The 19,061-nt window shown below is 37.8% G+C and overlaps 1 protein-coding gene across 1 annotated transcript in view; it reads right to left on the bottom strand.

Moving 5' to 3' along the window:
• Positions 1-1,954: 1,954 nt before the first annotated feature.
• LOC101857195 (negative elongation factor D) overlaps positions 1,955-19,061 on the bottom strand; it is a 23,011-nt gene continuing 5,904 nt past the window's right edge. Inside the window, exons 2-17 of the mRNA XM_005104152.3 lie at positions 17,750-17,878; positions 15,393-15,535; positions 14,884-14,993; positions 13,239-13,348; positions 12,559-12,666; positions 11,811-11,963; positions 9,714-9,844; positions 8,362-8,482; positions 7,853-7,925; positions 6,745-6,864; positions 5,580-5,709; positions 4,849-4,963; positions 4,383-4,478; positions 3,140-3,274; positions 2,507-2,636; positions 1,955-2,114 (exon numbers count right to left, since the gene is read on the bottom strand). Of these exons, the coding sequence (XP_005104209.1) occupies positions 2,083-2,114; positions 2,507-2,636; positions 3,140-3,274; positions 4,383-4,478; positions 4,849-4,963; positions 5,580-5,709; positions 6,745-6,864; positions 7,853-7,925; positions 8,362-8,482; positions 9,714-9,844; positions 11,811-11,963; positions 12,559-12,666; positions 13,239-13,348; positions 14,884-14,993; positions 15,393-15,535; positions 17,750-17,797 (1,755 nt within the window). The 5' untranslated portion in view covers positions 17,798-17,878 and the 3' untranslated portion in view covers positions 1,955-2,082. The remainder of the gene's footprint in view (positions 2,115-2,506; positions 2,637-3,139; positions 3,275-4,382; positions 4,479-4,848; positions 4,964-5,579; positions 5,710-6,744; positions 6,865-7,852; positions 7,926-8,361; positions 8,483-9,713; positions 9,845-11,810; positions 11,964-12,558; positions 12,667-13,238; positions 13,349-14,883; positions 14,994-15,392; positions 15,536-17,749; positions 17,879-19,061) is intronic.

Consider the following 19,061-nt stretch of genomic DNA (forward strand, 5'->3'; position numbering starts at 1 on the left):
TGCAAGATGTGGAGAGACGATGGAATTCAACATTCTACATGTTGGAGAGCTACTGCCAAAAACAGAAAATGATCACATTAACACTTGGCTGGTTGGACAAGAGCAGCATGCTTCTTACAACTGAGGAAAACAAGGGAGCAGAACTTGCTGTAGCTGCTCTTCGCCCTTTTGAGCAAGCCACAACTGAAATGAGTGCGGAGAAGGTGACATCCTTATAAAAAATCATTCCCATAAAAAGAGGGATACAGGAGTGCCTTTCTGCTTGTTCAGAGGTGAAAGACTTTGAATTAACAGACAGTCTTCAGAGAGCACTCAGAAACAGATTTCCAAACATGGAGTCGAGGTCTGTCAATGCCACCAGTACTTTCTTTTTTCTTGGACCCCAGGCTCAAGTATTTAGTTTTCCAGTCAAGAAACTGGTTTGAGGAAAGCAGAAGAAGAGAGAATGACGTAAATGAGGAACAGGGAGCCACAAACACCTCCCATCTCAGCGCAGTAACGACAGCTACGCCAGTTCAAGAACCACCAACGGCAGGAATATTGGCTAAGTTTTTATCTGAACGTTCAACAGCACAGACCTCAAACAAGCCAACCAACCATCAGATCATATACATTGAACTGACTAGATTCAAACAAGAGCAAGTAGTACCCAGAGAGAGAGAGAGAGAGAGATCTATTGTCTTGATGGAGATACAAGGAGTCTCTTTTTCCTAAAGTGAATTATGTCGCAAAACACTATCTCTGTATACTTGCTACATATGTGCCCTCAGAACGGTCGTTTTCAAAGGCAGGAAAACTTATTTCTCACAGATGAAGTGGCATATCACCCCAAAATGTGAACAAAACTTTGTTCCATAATAAGAACATCAGAAAGTAGAACTAAGCAACCCCCCCCCCCCCCCCTGTTACCCTTTATAAGCCACACTGGCCTAAACCAGCCTTCCCATCATGTTGCCATACACCGCCTTTTACCAGCTTTCCTCTTGTAGAGCCATACTGGCTTTAACCGGTCTCTTTTGAGCAGGCTTAGAAATAAGAACATTCCACTCTAAATTTATATTATATGCTGACATCCTAGGTCTTTGCATACCATCTTGGGATGTGTTATTGCTTACTTTGGAATAGCCACATCAGGAAATGAGGTCAAAACACAGGAAAAACTTGAAGACAAAGAGAGTCTTTGGATGCGTAAGTTCCTCGAAAACAATAGCAACCCTCATAGTTGATGATGTTTTTAGATGAAACTGAGTGAGATTTTTATTTCCAAGCTTGAGGCATCGCATGGAAAAGGCATTGTTTGCGTTCCAACAAAAAACGATAAAGGTGCTAGAAAAGGGAAGATAAAGATGAGGAGAAAAGAAATATGACTGAAAAGAGAAAGGAGCAATGACTGATAAATTGGCAGAGTGCAACCTACGTAATAAAAACGACCCCATTTGCGAACCACTGGCCTGTGGCAGTTTCTGAAAACTAATTGATCCCCATCAGTGACTGGATTCGGGGGTATTATGTCAGTGCTGGCTGTCCTGTTAAAGCCTGGGCCCACTGTAGCTGAGTCCACCCTGGAGTTAAGTCCCCCCTGCCAACACAACTTTGCAGCCCCAAAGGAAAACTCCTGGCTTAACAAAAACCCAGGAAGATTTTGGTTTTTACAGTTCCTTGAAGTTTCATAACGCGCTAACTTAGATTATAAAGTTCTATCTGACATTTTTGGTCGTTTTGAGTTAATAAGACCATGAGGTCAGAAACCAAATGTTCTATCTGCTCTATCAAAATTGTAAGATTATTTGGAGTCGTTATTAAGATATTCTATGAACTGCATTCGAAAAAGCTTGAAATCTTGGGAAACTCAAAATTTTTAAGGTCAAATTTCTCAAAACAAGGTATTGAGCAGATAGAACTTTATGATTCTAGGGTAGTGAACTGAAGCATTTACACAACCCCCCCCCCCCCCCCCCCCCTCCCCATGAGGCAACAAATTTTAAATCATGCCAAAGGGTATCTCTGGGCATCTGGTCAACAGGCCTTGTAATGGGGGGAGAGACGAGGCTACAGAGGTCAAGAGGTCACAAGACTTGACAGTCACACTTGGCCCACATTGGCTTGGCAGTGATCTGTGAACATGTGGAAAAATCACACTTTAGCTTGAAAGATAAGAGGGAGCTAAATAAAAGACGGAATGAAAAAGCCATTTGTTTCAGAGAAACTTTGCTTTTATATGTTATTTCAAGGCATATGGATCTTCTATAACAATAATAAGAAAACCTCTACAGGGAGAACATTTGAGTGTTTATGTAAAATTCAACTGGTGCATCAATGAAATTAATTGAACCAATCAGGAAAAAAAAACAAGAGAAAGTGAAGCTGTTCAGTACAGAGATGGGTGGGTGGGTAGGAGGGATGGTGGGAGAAATAGAAATGATAAATAAAAAATCCTCTCCAGTTTGGGCATTAGGTCTGTTAAATGGATATTATTTCAAAATCTGATAGATTGGTGGTCACTTACTGATGAATTCTGACACAGGATCCTTGCCGTCACTGGTCCTGAGAGTGTCTGTGATGGCTTTGTTCTCGATCAGAGGAAGCAGAAGCTGTACAAACTCCACTGTGTAGGGCGGGGCAATCATGTCCAGAAGCTTCGACGAGAGAGTGAGGGAAAAGGAAAAATACACTAAACAGTGCGTGTGTATGATATACACATGGTTTAAGCATTCTTTTACCTCTGGCGTTGACCAGATGACAAGGACATGTGGTTACTTGAGGGAAGCATTGCGCTGCCAAGAGCGAAAAGCTCCCAGCTAAAGGGATTTGAAAACAGCAATAAGCATTCTTTTTAGTTTTCTCAAAAGATTATTTACAATCTTTCCTTACAATACTCAGGAGGAGGGGGGGAGGGGCTGATTAAATTCAATTCTACACCATAGAATGATACTTGCAGTCGATTTAATTGTTCGTTGACATTAGGAGAGTTGAAGTCTTGAACAGCCTTATGTCAAACGCTGCCAAAAAATCCCCCCCATAAACAACTGTCATAAAAAAAAAAAATACTGAATGTCCTGAACGCTCCACATTTTCCAAGCTTCTTCATCGTAAGCTTTAAAAAAAAATCTCCTCACCCCAACCCGCAAGCTCTCCCTACCTCTGTAACAAAGTGCCTGACTAGCGAGATGTCCGTGTCCTCCACACACTTGGTGATGAAGGTCACCACCGGGATGACACAGCCTTTGTGCAGCAGGTGAAGCATTCGGTCCAACAGCATCTTCTTTAGCTCCAGCTGGGGACAAAGGAAAAGGGTCAAGCAAGTAGTGTAAACATGGCGCGTGAGCCGCCTTACAGCCTTCTGAGCGTGTAGTTTAAGTAAAATCGAGCGTGTAGTTTCAGTAAAATCGGGGTAATTCAGAGAGCCCTTTCTTTTCTCTGTTGCAAAAAACCCCCCCAAAATGCTGTACACTTTGACAAAGTTCAGCCTTTCCTCATTATGTAATGGTGTAAGTTGTTTGTATGTTTGAGAATTAGCAGCGGGAGAACCACCATGGAAAGCGCAACCCCTCAAAGTTGTGGGTTCAAACCCCATTACAGGCCCAACAATGTGTGTACGGGAAATTCACATTACACACATATTCCTCAGTTCAGCTAGATGGGAATAGCTACCTGGCTAGAGATGACAAAAAGATCTTGTCAGTTTGATAAAGTCTGAGTGCTTAATTGGCTGCTTGTACTGTATGCTTCCCGTGAAAGTTTCTTGGTATTCTGGGGTCTGCCGTGTAATTATATATGGCTTGTAAAGTGCATACAGCTTGCTTCTGAGCAGAGATACACAGCACAAATGCTATTTACTGTTATTAGTACTATGTCATCAAAACAACTTTTTTCAACAAACAAAATGTTTCAACAGAAGTCTAAATAAGCAAAAAACATTTTCCAGTTTTTAAACACGATAATGGTAATGAAAATTCAATTCAAAATTAAACAACCAACAAGCAATACCCCACAGAAAAAAAAAAGAAAGAAAACTGTATTTAAAAAAGTAACCAGATCATCATTCCTACAGCTGTGACAAGAACTGGTCGCTTTTAAGCACAAGGGACTATCCTGAAAAAAGATGTTTTGAGAAAATCGAGGTAAATGTTTTTGCCCCTTGTTCAGTTTCTTTAAAATTCAAGGAGATTTTTCTCTGTAACCTAACAAATATACACACCAATGAAACCAAACTTATCCTATAGGTAGGGCAGTGCCCACTTTTGGTGTAGGTCAAGATTTCTGGAAAACCCCAAAATTGGGGTTAGCCCGCTTGTCCTTAAAAGCGACCAACTGATACAAGAAGTTGAGACAGTGCAGACCATGTCTCTGAAAAACACGCAAAGGCCACTCTAACAACTTACCCTGACCAGCACGTCCAGCTCATCGTAGGTGTTCTCAAAGAGCCTCACAAGCAATTCTAGGGCTTTCTGGTGTAACAGGGGGTGATTGGAAACAATCTGAAACATAAAGGAGACAAAATTATACAAACTAACACAACGCACTCTGTCACCATAATGCAGAATCTTGCTTTTGAGATGGTGTTAAAATGTCATCCTCGAGGGTCCAGTGACCACCAACTGTTATTTTACATTGGATAGTGCTGACTTAAATCATTTATATATATATATATTCAAAAGAAAGTTTTAACTTTAAATGTAACAAACAGGGTAGCCATGGTGAGTTTGCTGAGTTGTATTTTACTAAAAACTAAAGCCAAGTTTGCCATCAAGAGATAACAGGAATAATAGCAACATTTAGTTTGAAAAAATACAAGTAGCAGGCTACATCAAGGCCCCTCCAAACCACCCATAGCTACAGCAAACTCACCTCATCCACCAGTACCAGATGCAGTGGTGTGTGGTCAGTGTTCAGCTTGAAAAAGTTGGGTTCTGACACCGTAACATCTACCCAATGGAGAATGCCCATGCCTACTACTGGAAATCTGGGGATGATAATAAACGAATAACACACAGTCCGATAATATTCTAAAAGAAACCTAGATCAAAAGTTCTTTACTCATTTAATTGTGACCTTTTCTTCCAGGCACAACACTCTAAATACTCAAGTTTTAAATGCACAAAAAAAATCTATAAAAGTAAAACAGCTACAATGTAATCAAAAATGAAAACTTCAAACAAGACAAAGCATATCATGTTGAGAGGGACACAAAAATCAGATTTTATTTTACACCAGTTTTTCAAATAAAGAAAAGTTTCACAAGTGTGAAGACATAGAAAAATGCTGATAAGCACCAAACATGAAATAAAGCTGGCCTACATATATATACTCAAGTTCCAGAAGTCAGAGGTTTATTAAATTATTCTTACAGGCTCATTTTCACAAAAGTTACTGCAAGTCGTTTAAGATGATTTTGCGTTTGTAGACCCACAGAATGACCACAGAGACACACTGACTAACTCAAATCTAGAACTCTAGTCAGCATTGAAAACTCGAGGTTCTTTGTAATTCTGTTTCACTCAGCCTAACTTTTTCTACTGTACCAAGTACCAGTATTTTTAGACGGTGAGGAAAAGGAAAAGGGTTAACAAACAACTCACTTGATACAGGTGAAGAGAGTGGTAACTTCTGCAATCAATTCTGAAGAACCTTTATGACGGCATATCAGCGAATGTGTCTTCTCAATCGCTTGACTTGTGGACTTCAGCTCTTCTTTGTTCAGTCTTCTGTCTAGTAAACGAGAAATAGTCCATCGGACATTTACAACAATTCACCTTTAATCAAGATTCTAGATTAATACATAATTTACCACCATATATCCATATTTTGTAAGGTCATTCATTATAACCAATGCAGTTACATATATTTATCAGGATTCTCCCTTAAAACGGGTTAAATATTCTTCACGCTTCAAAAGTTAACTTCATATTTGTTATCAGCTCTTTGTGGCTAAATGTTATTTTGACCAGTATACCGATTGATATTCAAAAGGCACCAACCAGATACGTATTTGTACCCCTTGTGTCTCCACAAAATATATTACTCCTGAAAAGTTAAGGAGATGAAAATTTGCAGATGATACTTAAGTATAGCTACAGGTGCTGGTAGGTATAATTAGACTGTTGTTATGAAGCCTCAGCAACATTGAGCCCTGAAATATCTGCAGCACAAACGTTAATTTCCACTTACTAGCTCTTTGGCAGTTATGTAAAATCTCAGGTCTGTAGTTAATGCCAGAGCTATTATGTGAACGTAGTGCTGACCCATAACACTAAAATTGCATGAAATTCTACACAGCTAATATAAAACATTTGACGTGGACAGAGTCAAACTCGCAAACAGTGATCCAGGTGTCAACAATATTTTCTTCTTTTTTTTCTCTGCCTCAAAAGTGGGTAAAGAGCCCCACATGCTTGTACTTTTGTACATACAACTCGAAATGACACTTTTTCAATCTACAGTACAATAGGCATTATATTAGAAAACTGTTGCAACTGTCAATTTTAATTCACTCTTTTCCCTTTCCAGTTTGATTGTAAATACCGACACAATTTTGATCATATAAAGGTGGCCTACTTCGACCCTGTCAAGGACAATCTAGGCAGAGTGAAATATAGCATCCTCGCAAGATACTCCATAAAATAGCCTCCCCACTTTGCAACTGAACTCTTGTCTTGTGTGTGCAATGGTGAAGAGCCCAATCATTACAACGTTAGATACATGTTTCCTTTCAACCCTGGTTATTGATTTATTGTGAGAACTTACTCTTCCCTCTGCGCTGTGACTCGACAACACTGACGGAGTAAGCCAGGAGGTAGATATACTTTGACATGTGTTCTGGGTTGATGCGATGAGATGGATTATACAGGGCATCAATCAGAAGATCTGAGAAGTAAAGAAAGGGTTGACACATAATATACATGTGACCACAGAGATAAAGTGATTATTTACAGTAGAGTATTCCTTCTGGCAGAAGGCTCACAGATCTTCCATTCCGCCATAATCAGTCCCTCACTTCTAACACACGATCTAGTCCTTCAACTAGAATACAGTTTAGCAGCCTGTTAGACACATAGCAATATGTCCTCAGACTCCACCACTTATCAATATTATTCTATTTCCATCTGTGCTGATTGCAAATTTTGTTTCGTAGCTGGAAGGAAGAAAAGAGGTTCAAGTACCCCTCTAAGGATACAGTATTATATCCTGGAAATAAAGAAAACTGTCACAGTTGTTTATAATGTTGATCCAGCAGCTTATGGCATTTTGCACCCCCCTTTTTGGGGGGTTTTAGTTAAAGTTTTACAGCACCTGCAACACAATTAGGTCATATAAGTGCCAAAGATTAAAAGTATTACAAGAGAGTAACAAACAAAAAAAAGGAGGAGAGATAAGGATGATAGATGTTTGATAGGAAAGAAGGAGCAAACCACACCACAGCACCCGCCAACCAAGTGCGATTTTGCCCTTCGGTAGAGAACCAAACAGTGACACCTTCAGATCTTTAGGTGTAGCAGAACTAAGTCATTACACTCTGAGCATTGTCTGGGACTGTTTGTGAGGAAGGAATATGCCATAGTAGGTTTCAGGGAGCAGACCAGTCCGACAAGAGAATTTCAAATCCCCCCAGGTTCCACACATATGGCATATGATTCTTGTACGGCTCCTTTTCTCTATAGGTGATGGTAAGTGAGGTAAGCTGAGACCTCAGGTACAGACAAAAAAATGATAGCAGAAGGCGTGGTAACTAATTTTGTTATCATAGACCCAGGATAGAACAGGCTTTTGCTCTTATGTCAAAAGCTAAATAGTGGCATATTAAGGCTTTCCTTAATAAATTAGTAAGTAAAACGTGACAGAAGCTTGTGCTTACCTAGAAACTCAGGAACTCTGATCAGGGCAACGGGAGGACCTGCCTTCTCATTGTCAGAGTACATCTTGAACAACTATGGATACAAAATGTAAGTGTAAAAATATTCATAAATCTCAGAAACCATGAACGTCCACAAATTTTGCAGCAAGTAGCAGTATTCTAAAGTGCTAGAATGTAAAACATTCTTACTTTAGGCAGTATTGTTTGTTAGTTATACACTCTGTCCTATACATGATGACCTTGTAACTCTGTTGACTATGAACACACGCTCTTTTGACTATAAAATAAACTGAAACTAACATCAAGTTAACTTAAACGATAAGAGGACAATCTACCTTATTATCATTGATATTGACAATTGTAGTTCACAACCTTTAACAGACTTTTGTTTAAAACTTCTTCATAGAATTAAAACTCCTACAGATTCAAAATCCATATAAACAAAACAAAAAATGGACTGATAATCACAGAGAGAGAAAGTAAGTCCACATAAACATTATTGAGCTTACGACAGTGATATCAGCTGGATTGAGGGCTTTTCTGGATAACATTGAGGACAGCGCTTGGCATGCTCGAGGGTACTCGTTAGCGTGGCTCAGGGCGACGGTGATGGGAGTCACATCCAAACCCCTGAAAAAAAAAGAACAATAAGAGGGTAAGAATCTCACAAATTGTCATACCATGAATCAGACAAAAGAGTATGAAATTGATCACTTGCTTTGAAACTGGAGCAGTTCAGTAAATGTAATATATCTTAAATTGTTAAATATTACTTTCAATGGGGGAAAAAAAAAGTGAACAGCAGAGAAAAGAAATATGTGACGTAATACATATATATGTGAGGCATCATCCTGAAATTAGGTGCTCATCAAAATAAAGAAATCGAAGAAACTGGCATTTTTCTGTCAATTTGGCAATTTTTATTGAATTTTTGGGCTTTGACTCAACACCTTTAAGATCCATTTGAAAACACATTTCTGTCTGGACTTTGATGAAAATGTTGATTTACAGCACAATAACGTAAATTTGCAGTATCTAAGGATTCTCAAGCTTTGGAAGTCCCCGAACTTTGGAGGCCATTTTCTTGTTAATTTTACCTCTGAAATCAGGCGACCCCCCTTCTCCTTCAAGCGCAAATATTTCGACTTCTATTCCTGATAGACGAGCTTTTTTCCACCGAAAGTAAGACAAATGAACAAGCTTTAAAATGATACAAATAACTCCACATGTGCAAAAGTTGACGAGCGCCTGATTCCACCATGTCGTGACACATATTTTCCTTGCTGTGTCCAGCATTATTCTCATGGACTCTAGCCCTAATTTCATTACGATTAAGTTAAAAAAACAAAACACATCAAAGCTATTTTATTTCAACAGAGTACGGTCCAATGAAATCTATTAGCTGACTGAATGTGTCCAACAAGAATGGAAGTAAATGCCAGTTTAAATGAAGGGAAGCGTTGGTCACGGGTTTTGGTGTATTTCGCTTCTTATACTTCTTTCCAAAAATTTGATCTATTATATCATATATCTTTTATTCAACAAATTCAAGAAAGGGGAATGAACATCAACTAAATGGCAGCACTAGTAAGGTGTACTTGGATCTTCATCTTGGACGTGGATTTTTTTTTCACTGTAGGGAATTAACTCCTCAATACAATCCCCACCCTCACCTAAAAAAAAGTAGAAATGCCTAGAAAAACCAACAAAACGACAAAGAACACAAAAGCTACAAACAGAAATAATAATCAATTCTATAACAGCTAATGAGCTTCTGAACAGTCCATACACCCCATGCACCTAAAAAAAAAAGGCTGCAGCAAAAACGTTCATAATAAACTATACATAACAGGGGCCTCACTTCTCTACAGCAGATTTTTGCAGCTCCTGACACAATCTCTTCATGTTGGCTCCACCCTGAGAGTCCTCAGCTGCCAAGTGCATCAGCAGCTGACTGTACAGGTATGTGTGCTCTCCATGGCAAACCATTTTCTGAACAAAACCAAAACATACAAACCTCATCAAATTTTCTACATGCAAGAAAACTCTTATTTTTTTGTTTTAGTGCACTTGCAGCACAATTAGGTCATATAAGTGTCAGGGATTAGAGGTGTTACAAGACAGTAACAAAAACAAAAAGGAAGGGAGAGATAAGGATGTTAGATGTTTGATAGGAAAGAAGGAGCAAACCACACTAGAGCATTCGCTAGTTTAATTTTAGTATGAGTTTTACGGCACTTGCAATACAATAAGGTCATATAAGTACCGAAGATTAGAGGCGTTACAAGCGAGTAACCAACACAAAAAAGAAGGAGGGGAGATAAAGACTGTAGACATTTGAAATGAAAGAAGACGCATCCACTAACCACCCACAAAAACATTTAGAGGAATTAAAGATTTTGCACCCAACAAAAAAGAATAACTGATGTAAATATGACCGATGCAGAAAAATATTAAGAAGAAAAGCTAGGTCTACACTTTACTTTGTACACTTATGCCATTTATTTTTATATTGCAATATGGTGGAACCTGTTCTTATTTCAGATAGTACGACTTCAGCACAATTCAATATGTGAGGCATTGTGATGAAATGAGGCGCTCGTCAAAAAAATGAAATCGAAGAAACAGGCAACTCTCTGCCGGTTTAGAAATTTTTATTAAATTTTTGTTTCTTTTTCTTCTTGGCTCAACTTGTTACACATCCAATTAAAAATATATTTCGGTGTGGATTTTACGGAAAAATGTCGCTTAAAGGCATAAAAAAGTAGATTTTTCTGTTTCCAAGGACTCTCCAGCTACTGAAGGTACCAAACTTAGGAGGCCATTTTCTTGATAGTTTTACCTCTGAAACCAGGCTTCGCCCACCTCCTTCAATCACAAATATTTTGACTTCTATTCAGGATAGATGGGTATTTCTTAAAATGATTCCATATGCCCAAAAATTGGCGAGCGCCTGATTCCGCCCGGTCGTGACACATATGTCAATAGCGAATGTTTTAAGGTTAGTTTGAACTTTATCCACAGGATGTCACACCCACCCCAAGAAGAACACAATAGATAGTATCATCTGTCAAGAGATAGAAGTGTATCTGAGTCAGTAGTGTCTGTGGGGCTCCTTTAATCCTTTTTCATTTTTGGCGCCAAATTTTTTAATTTGCTAAAGCAATAGCCTGGTCATTTACCCTACTCGTGTGAAAAAATCAAAGTGAAACAATAACTAGTTTTTGAATAAATTAAAATTAAAATTTCGGAAGAATACCTTTTCTTAAATGGCTACACTGACAAAATGCCTTTTTTCTCGAAACTACTGTGAATAAAAAATAAGGCGTGTTGTCAGCTGATGGTAGCACTTCGTACTACTGCAACCATGACTTATGGTATCATTGGAATCAGTTTAGAAAGATTTTAGCTGTTCGGTCTTAGAGTTTTATTGTCACAACCTTGATGACAGTGGTCTAGATTTCACACTCATCTGTGGTCAAAGTTCGCAACTGTCTACTTCCCAGTCAGTCTTCCTAAAGCCAATTAGAAGGTCAAGTTTAACAAAAGTTAAACCCAACCAAAATCAAAACCAATGGTCGAATTCAGTGACACTACTTTTAACTGTTATTACACGGAACGAGATAAAAATATACCCCCGAAATTTTACTTTCCTTAACATGTTCAAACACAAAAACTAAAGTTAAAAAAAAAGAAACAGTCCAAGTGAGAAAACAAAGAGTACAATAATACTGAAAAAGGACAAGTACTTGCAACTAACCTAAGGAAAAGTCAAAGTTCATATTTGAGTTTGATAGCATGTCATATTCAGTCAAAAGGAAAAGCAGTATCCTCAGTACCAAATTTGTCCAGGTTTATACTATTTTTGTAAATTCTCCCTTTTGCATATTAAAAAATATATACTTTACCTAGGGGAAAAAAAATAAAAAATCTTGACACTGAATGCAACCAAGCTCACCGTGAATTCTGGCAAGTGCTTGGTTAAGGCTTCTTCCCCACCAGAAAGAAAAGACGCAACAGATGTCTTTAGCACTCTGGAGAACACTTCAATCTGGTGGCAGGCTGTGGACACTGAGGTAATTTCACCTTGGAAACCAGCATCAGAGATCATCTGTCGAGTCACATAGATAATAAAACGTAAATAAACTGTATACTAAAGGGTAGATATGTCAAAGAAGGTTTAAGAAAAGCACTGAATTGTCTTTAGCACAGTTGTCTGAAACAGCCACCTCTTTTTTACACATTGCAGCAGATCTGCTGCTGGCAAGCACAAGCACTTCAAAGCCCAGCAAAATGCTGTGAGCTTTGGTTTCACTGGACTAGATGCTCAGTGGTCATTATATTATGAAGCACAGTGATGGGACTGAAGCCTTTTGCTGCCGTTTTTGAGACATAAAGGGATACAAATACATCATGACAGGGAAGCATTTATGGAGTATCAGGCTTAGCCCAACATTTCTGCACGCTGACAATCCCCCTTTATTTCCAATTTCAGTGGAAAATTCTCCTTATCCTATTATCCCTTGCATTGAGTAAATTCATCAACAGATAAATCCTTTTCTTTTTCCATCCATTTTTATTGTATTGAGCTCTTTTCTTAATTTAATATAAATGATACTTTTTTCCTCTCAAGACTTTATTAGCAATTTGCAATTCATTTCAAGTTTCCTTACAATTATCGATTGTGACAAGGTAGCAATACTTACTTTTATTGTGAAGTTAAGCATAAGACAGTCTGGATACTGCTCTGCCAGTTTGTAGAATAAGGATCTCCATGTGGGATGTTGAATCATTTCTGGTAACCACTCGGGCATCTGATGAGAAATTAATTCAAAACCATTATATCGGGATACAGAAAAATTATCTAAAACAATGTGAGAACCAGCTTTGTTGCAGAAAACTATTCAAATCTCATCACCAATACAATTTCATTAAAATAAAAGAAGCCACCTGATTCCCTTTCTATGATTGGGGTATTAAAAAACCATTTGAAGTCTACAAGGGAAAAACGACTAGTCACAAACTGGAAAAGATGAGGGTGCCAATTTTAAAAGCTTGAGGACTCATAACCTCATATCATTTTTTGTATTTGTTTGAGTGGTGATTTATAGTTAAGCGTTGTTGAATGGGAAATCTAACGACAATAATCAACCAACAGTGGAACAGAAATACAGTTATGAGTCAACAAGCGTTCAAAATTGGTACCCTCATCATTTTCAGTTTGTGACTACAGTTTTTTTTCCCCTGCAGTCTTCATTTGTAAAACAAAGAACTTATACTATGAAAATTGTGAATAAAAAATATTATGTTATAAATGAGTTACTTATCGTACTTTTAGTTATCTACACACAACAAAAACTCATACAATATCACTACAGTATCTCACATTGCCGTCACTGTTGAAGATAGAATCTGCTTTCTTTGGGTCGAAATTCTTAATGACCATGCCAGTCAAATGCTGCTCGACCAAGGTTGTCACCTCACTGAAAGGTACACCTGAACAAAATAAACATAGAAAGAATCTCTTAGAAATCAATGAAATGCTGAAAAATCATCTTGGCAGCTGCAAGAAAAGTGTTACCCCCCGGGGTGGTGCTACTGACTGAAGTGTCTTTGGGCATTCCCAAAGGGGGGACATTAATATGTTCTTATGCACAGTAGAATTGTAAATTGTAAATGGGCTGATTCATCAATGTCATGCTCATAACTGTGCCTCAACTGCAAAAGGGAACTGCTGCATTTTCTTTCCTAATCCTTACTATCCTCATTTTTCCTCTACTTCTTTTGTATGTTTGTCACACTCTTGTGATCTGCTATTTCCAGGTTGCCTTGATAGTGGAAACAGACTTTGTGCTGTCGAAACAAGAGAGGTGAGCAGAGTAAGCCCGATTCCCAGTAAGAACTTCTCTGTTGACATCCACCTCCTGGCGTTCATATGGCCTTATGCAGTTGCGAGCGCCGTAAAACCTCCACTAAAACTAAAGAAAAGTGTTAAAAATCCAATCGAACCTGCTGTACAGGATGAGCAAAAAATATTAGAGTAACTCATTTTTCTTGAGACAGCAATGTTGTGAAACCTGGGACAATGAGCATGAAATACATTTATTTCAGTGTCTATAAGTGTATAAAAAATATACACAAACTTCAAAGATAACTAACAGAACCAAGTGATTCTATACTAAGGGCAAATAACAAATGTTACACTTTCTAAAGTATTGTTTTGACAATAACAAACTTCATTTATTCCACAACTAAAAAGAGATTGATTAAAATTGATGACATAATAATAAACCACCAAATTTTAATCAGTGCACATGGTACAAATTAATGAATAGTGAAATGCCTTTAATACACATGCCTGATGACATACACACCACATTTGACAACCACCATTTAGTTTATACATATGACGTCTGCTACAATCTAAAACATTAAATGAAACAAACAGTATAATAAATAATAGGGTTTTATCCCCCCCCCCCCCCCCGGGCAGTGCAACTGACTGAAGTGTATTCCCAAAGGGGGGATATTAACATGTCCTTATGCACAGTAGAATTGTACATAGGCTGACTTATCAATGTCATACTCATACTGTGCCGGAACAACATAGGGAGAACTTCTGCTTTTTCTTTCCTCATCCTTATTTTCGTCATTTATCCTCTATTTTTTAAATATGTTTTTCAATCTCTTATGAACTGCTATTTGCGGGGTGCCTTGAGAGTCGAAGTGGACATTGTGCTGTTGAGGCGAGAGAGGCGAGGAGAGTAAACCTGATTCTTCGTTTGACTTCTCTGTTGACATCCACCCCTTGGCGCTCATATGACCTAATGCAGTTGCGAGCGCCGTAAAACCTTACTAAAACTAAAATATAGGGCTTTCTAACTTATCTTGAAAAATTATCAGAAAAACAAATGTCTGTTCACTAAGCCTGTAGACCTGGATGGCATTTCTGGTGTCAATAGGTGATAATATTACTACGCACCCTTTAAAAACATTGGTTTAATTTTTACAAGGTAGGTGCACTAACTGACCTGTTTGTATGAGCCAGTTGGCCATGACATTGACCATACCAGCCAAAGATGTGAAGTTTGCTGACAACAGCTCCACAACAGTGACAGGAGAACCACCTGCCTGAAGGTACCTGTTAAAAAAAAACAACCCGAAACAAACCAAATCATAAAAATGGGATAAAAATTGTGACATCAATTGACAAACAATAAATTTTCAGACCTCAATACCAAGGCTCAACAGCCACATGTTTTGATAAGCACCCGAGCCCTTCGTTTAAAAAACCCAAAGGTACACGATTCCATTTTTGAAGGCAAGAACCGACATTATCATCCGCATAGACTTGAGCCTTATAAGATGTAGATGCACAGAAGAAGCCTATCATGTGTTCTTTATGCAGTAGCAACAAGAATGAATGACGCTCCAAGTAACAAATTACAGAGCGACACAGAATTTTTCACATATTTTATAATAAATATATATATCATCAAAGTGCTAAAAAACCCCCACCAAAAACCCAATTATCACCTACCTCTTTAAAACACTGAGAACGTTGGACTCCATGATGAAATCCCTCTGAGAAAACAATTCCAAGCACTCAGCTTGGACAGCCTCTGCATCTTCTTCCTCTTCTTCTTCATTTACCTCATTGTCTCTATTGTCGTAACTTGGTGACTGAGGAAAATAAAGAAAAAGATTAAATTTAAAAAAATAGGAGCATAATAATAATTATCATAATAGCTGAAAGACAAAAATATTACTTGAATAAAAAAACCCAGAAAGCCGGCTGTAATTAACAACTGTTTGGAATCCTGCCTTACTTATGGTTAGCAAGCTGAACAAATTAAGTATTATCCCTCACCAGCACCTTCCACATTCTTATCCTCTCCAAACATTCTGATTTATGATTTAATCACTAAAGTATAACGAATAACGACTTCAGTCAAACCTGCCTTGAAGTTAACGGTCACCTCTGTACAGTGGTTACCTGTACTATCGGCCACCATTCCATGACACCACCGTGTTTTTTCTGTACTTTTAACTTCCTGTCGATAGCGAACCCTGTTCTACACAGCCACAAAGTCTGTCATTTTTGCGACACGTTGGCCTGAACACCTGCTCATAACAGCCACTTGCTACAAAAGTTTTGGATCAAACCATCCTCAGACTGAGAGTGCACATTCAATCAATGATCAGAATGCAAAGAGTCTGTTGACAGTATTTTCTTTTGAAAAGTTCTTGTGATAGATTTTGATGGAAATGAAATGGAAAGATAAAATTGTGGTTTCAGATTTTAAACCATTTATTGACTTTGCCAAGTCTCACTGAATCAAGGGTGTTACAAGTACAATCACAAAAAAAGCCCACAGTAGTTTCTGTTTACAAATGAAATAAGTGACCATAAATGTGGTCCTGTCCATAGTGGCCACCCATCTATATTGGTCACCTGTATTATGTGATCTTGAGTGACCAATGTTAAGAACAGTTTCGACTGTATTTGATCAGAGAAATCACCACAATCAAATTGTAAAATCACCCAGAAATATTGCATGGCAGTTATAGAGGTCCATTTATCAGGACCTAGCTCGATTTAGAAAGTTGTGAGTAAACTGAATGGTAGGCCTACACTTTGCATGATTCGCTACTTTCAAACCGAGGAGCAATTTCTTTCTAAAAATAAAAACAAAAATTTTTAAATTACAGCTTCCCTATGAATTTTTATCAACTGCAGGGGAGAAAGTGAAATAGGCCTTAATAGAAGTCTGCATTCTAAAATAATGGGAGTAATGGGGAAAAACCCATTAAAAAGACATGACAAGAGAAGTTTGCAGTTAGAGGAGGCCTATATAAAATAAAATGTGTCACGGTGTGGAGAAATCAGGCGCTCGTCAATTTTTGGGTAATATGGGGTTATTGGTATCACCTTAAAGCCTATTCATTTGCCTTCCTTTTGGTGGAAAAAAATATCGATCTTTGTTGAATAGAAGTCGAAATATTTGCGATTGAAGGAGGTCAGGGTGGCCTGGTTTCAGAGGTAAAATTAGTGAGAAAATGGCCGCCAAAGTTTCGTAACTTCGATAACCTGAGAGTCATTGGAAACTGAAAATTTGCATTTTCTGTGCCTTTACTCAATGTTTTTGAGTAAAATCTACTCAAAAATGTGTTTTTAAAAGGACATAACAAGTGTTGAGCCGAAAAAAGAAAATTATTTTAGAATAGGCCAAAAAAAAATGCTGATTTCTTTGATATCATTATTTTTACGAGCGCCTGATTTATTCATGATGCCTCACATAAAATATCACTATGTTGATTAAGAATTTAGGCTAACTGTAATAAAAGCAAAAATATGAACATTCAAAATCATATTTGTCCCCCCCCCCACCCCTCTCCCCCCCTCAAAGACCTGTCTCACGGTCAGATATTCTAAAGCACTAATTTTTGTGAATTTTCATCTGCTTTACATGAACTTTGACTCTATATCCATTGCAAATTATTAGTATTTAGATATTGGACATTTTTATACAAACTAAATACAATAGGCCCACAATGGCGCAATAATATTTGACTTGTTTTTAACAACATGGGGGGGGCGGTTACACCTAAAAGGTATTCGCACCTAAAAAGAATCTGGGGGGTTTCAGGGGGGCATGCTCCCCATGTATTTCACCATAATCTGATGTTTTGGCAATTAGGTTTCGTACTTTCTTGAAAACAATTGACTTGCAAAGGTTTTTGTGGCCATGTTGTGTTCTGAAGCAAAGCAGTTGAGCCCCCCAAACAGTGCAACTGCGTGAGGGTCTAAAAGTATAAATTTACCCCATATTTAATACTGATCATACCAAAAATAATGAATAATCATATTAATTACACATGATCAGATTAGCTCACATTTGGATACTCATCTGAGTTGTAGTCAGCATCATCTGTGTCAGCCATGATGATGGGTCACCACACACTGTAAGTCAACCCACAAGGAAACTATGTACGTTGTGCATGAGCTGTACACTGTGGCATAGCCTACAAGATAGAATAGAACTACATTGCAGTTTCAAGTACAATTGCAATGAATCAAATTACTTGAATTTGAATGTGAATGACTTGACAATGGCAATTTAATGATATGGTGGGAGGAATTCCGTAACGAGCGACCAATATCATGAAACAAGAATAGAATGGAGGGTTAGAGGGTTTGGGGTTGGGTCAGGGGGTCTCTTCTATATTGAGTGTTTGTTGGGGAGGTCGCTCGTTATGGAAATCCTTATAATAAGTTATAATTATAATGAAAGGCCTAATAATGAAATGGCTTTAACACAGCGGTAGGCTCAACTTTAGTCTAGATCTAGATCTGTTTGGGAAGCCCTACACTACACCTTCATTAATTAAAGAAATTAATTTGCACTAGATTAATTAGGCCGAGGCTATATAGATCTATATCTTGATGTAGATTATCTAGATCTAATCTAGATTAGATCTAATCTACATTACCAAAGATAATCACAACAATCACACGAATCAACTAATCTAGAGATCTATCTATAAAGTGTTAATTGCGACAGAGTGACGCTGTGACAACTATGGCGGCTTTAATTGCGAAAGAGTGAACATGAAGTTCTTTTACGTCGATGATTAGAATCTAACACTAACGTCATCTAGATCTCTCCATTTCCGCTTCGCTTCCCAAGGTGGTGGTCCTAGTTATCTAATAATCTCCGCCAGACAAGGAAGGCTTTCTAGAGCAGGCATTCAAATCTTACCAAGCATTTGACAAAGCTTTTGTTAAATTAAAAAATGAAAATTTTGTTGCCTTTAGGAAGAAATCATCTGAAACAGTTGAGAAGGCAAACTTAAAGTGTGTGGCAAAAATCCACAAAGACTTTCTGTACAGTAGAGTTGACTTACACATTATAGACATCCCAAATATTGAGGCAACAAATATTACAACAAACCATCAGCAGCATACAACAGCAACAAAAACCACCAGGGTTGGTGATTTTTTATATTTTTAAAATAAAAATTTTAAAAATCGATTTTTAAAATTTAAATCGGATTTTTTTTTTTTAAAATGTCGACACAGTTTGGGATTTTTGGTGGCTAAAAGTAAGTTCTTTTAGTGTAAAACGCATTGTCTTTATTTTAACTAATGATTAATTTAAGCAACTGCAATTTTAGAAAGCCTTAATCTGCTATATCAGTGAATTAT

Source organism: Aplysia californica, unplaced genomic scaffold (genome assembly GCF_000002075.1).
Source record: "Aplysia californica isolate F4 #8 unplaced genomic scaffold, AplCal3.0 scaffold00406, whole genome shotgun sequence".
Lineage (NCBI taxonomy): Eukaryota > Metazoa > Mollusca > Gastropoda > Aplysiida > Aplysiidae > Aplysia > Aplysia californica.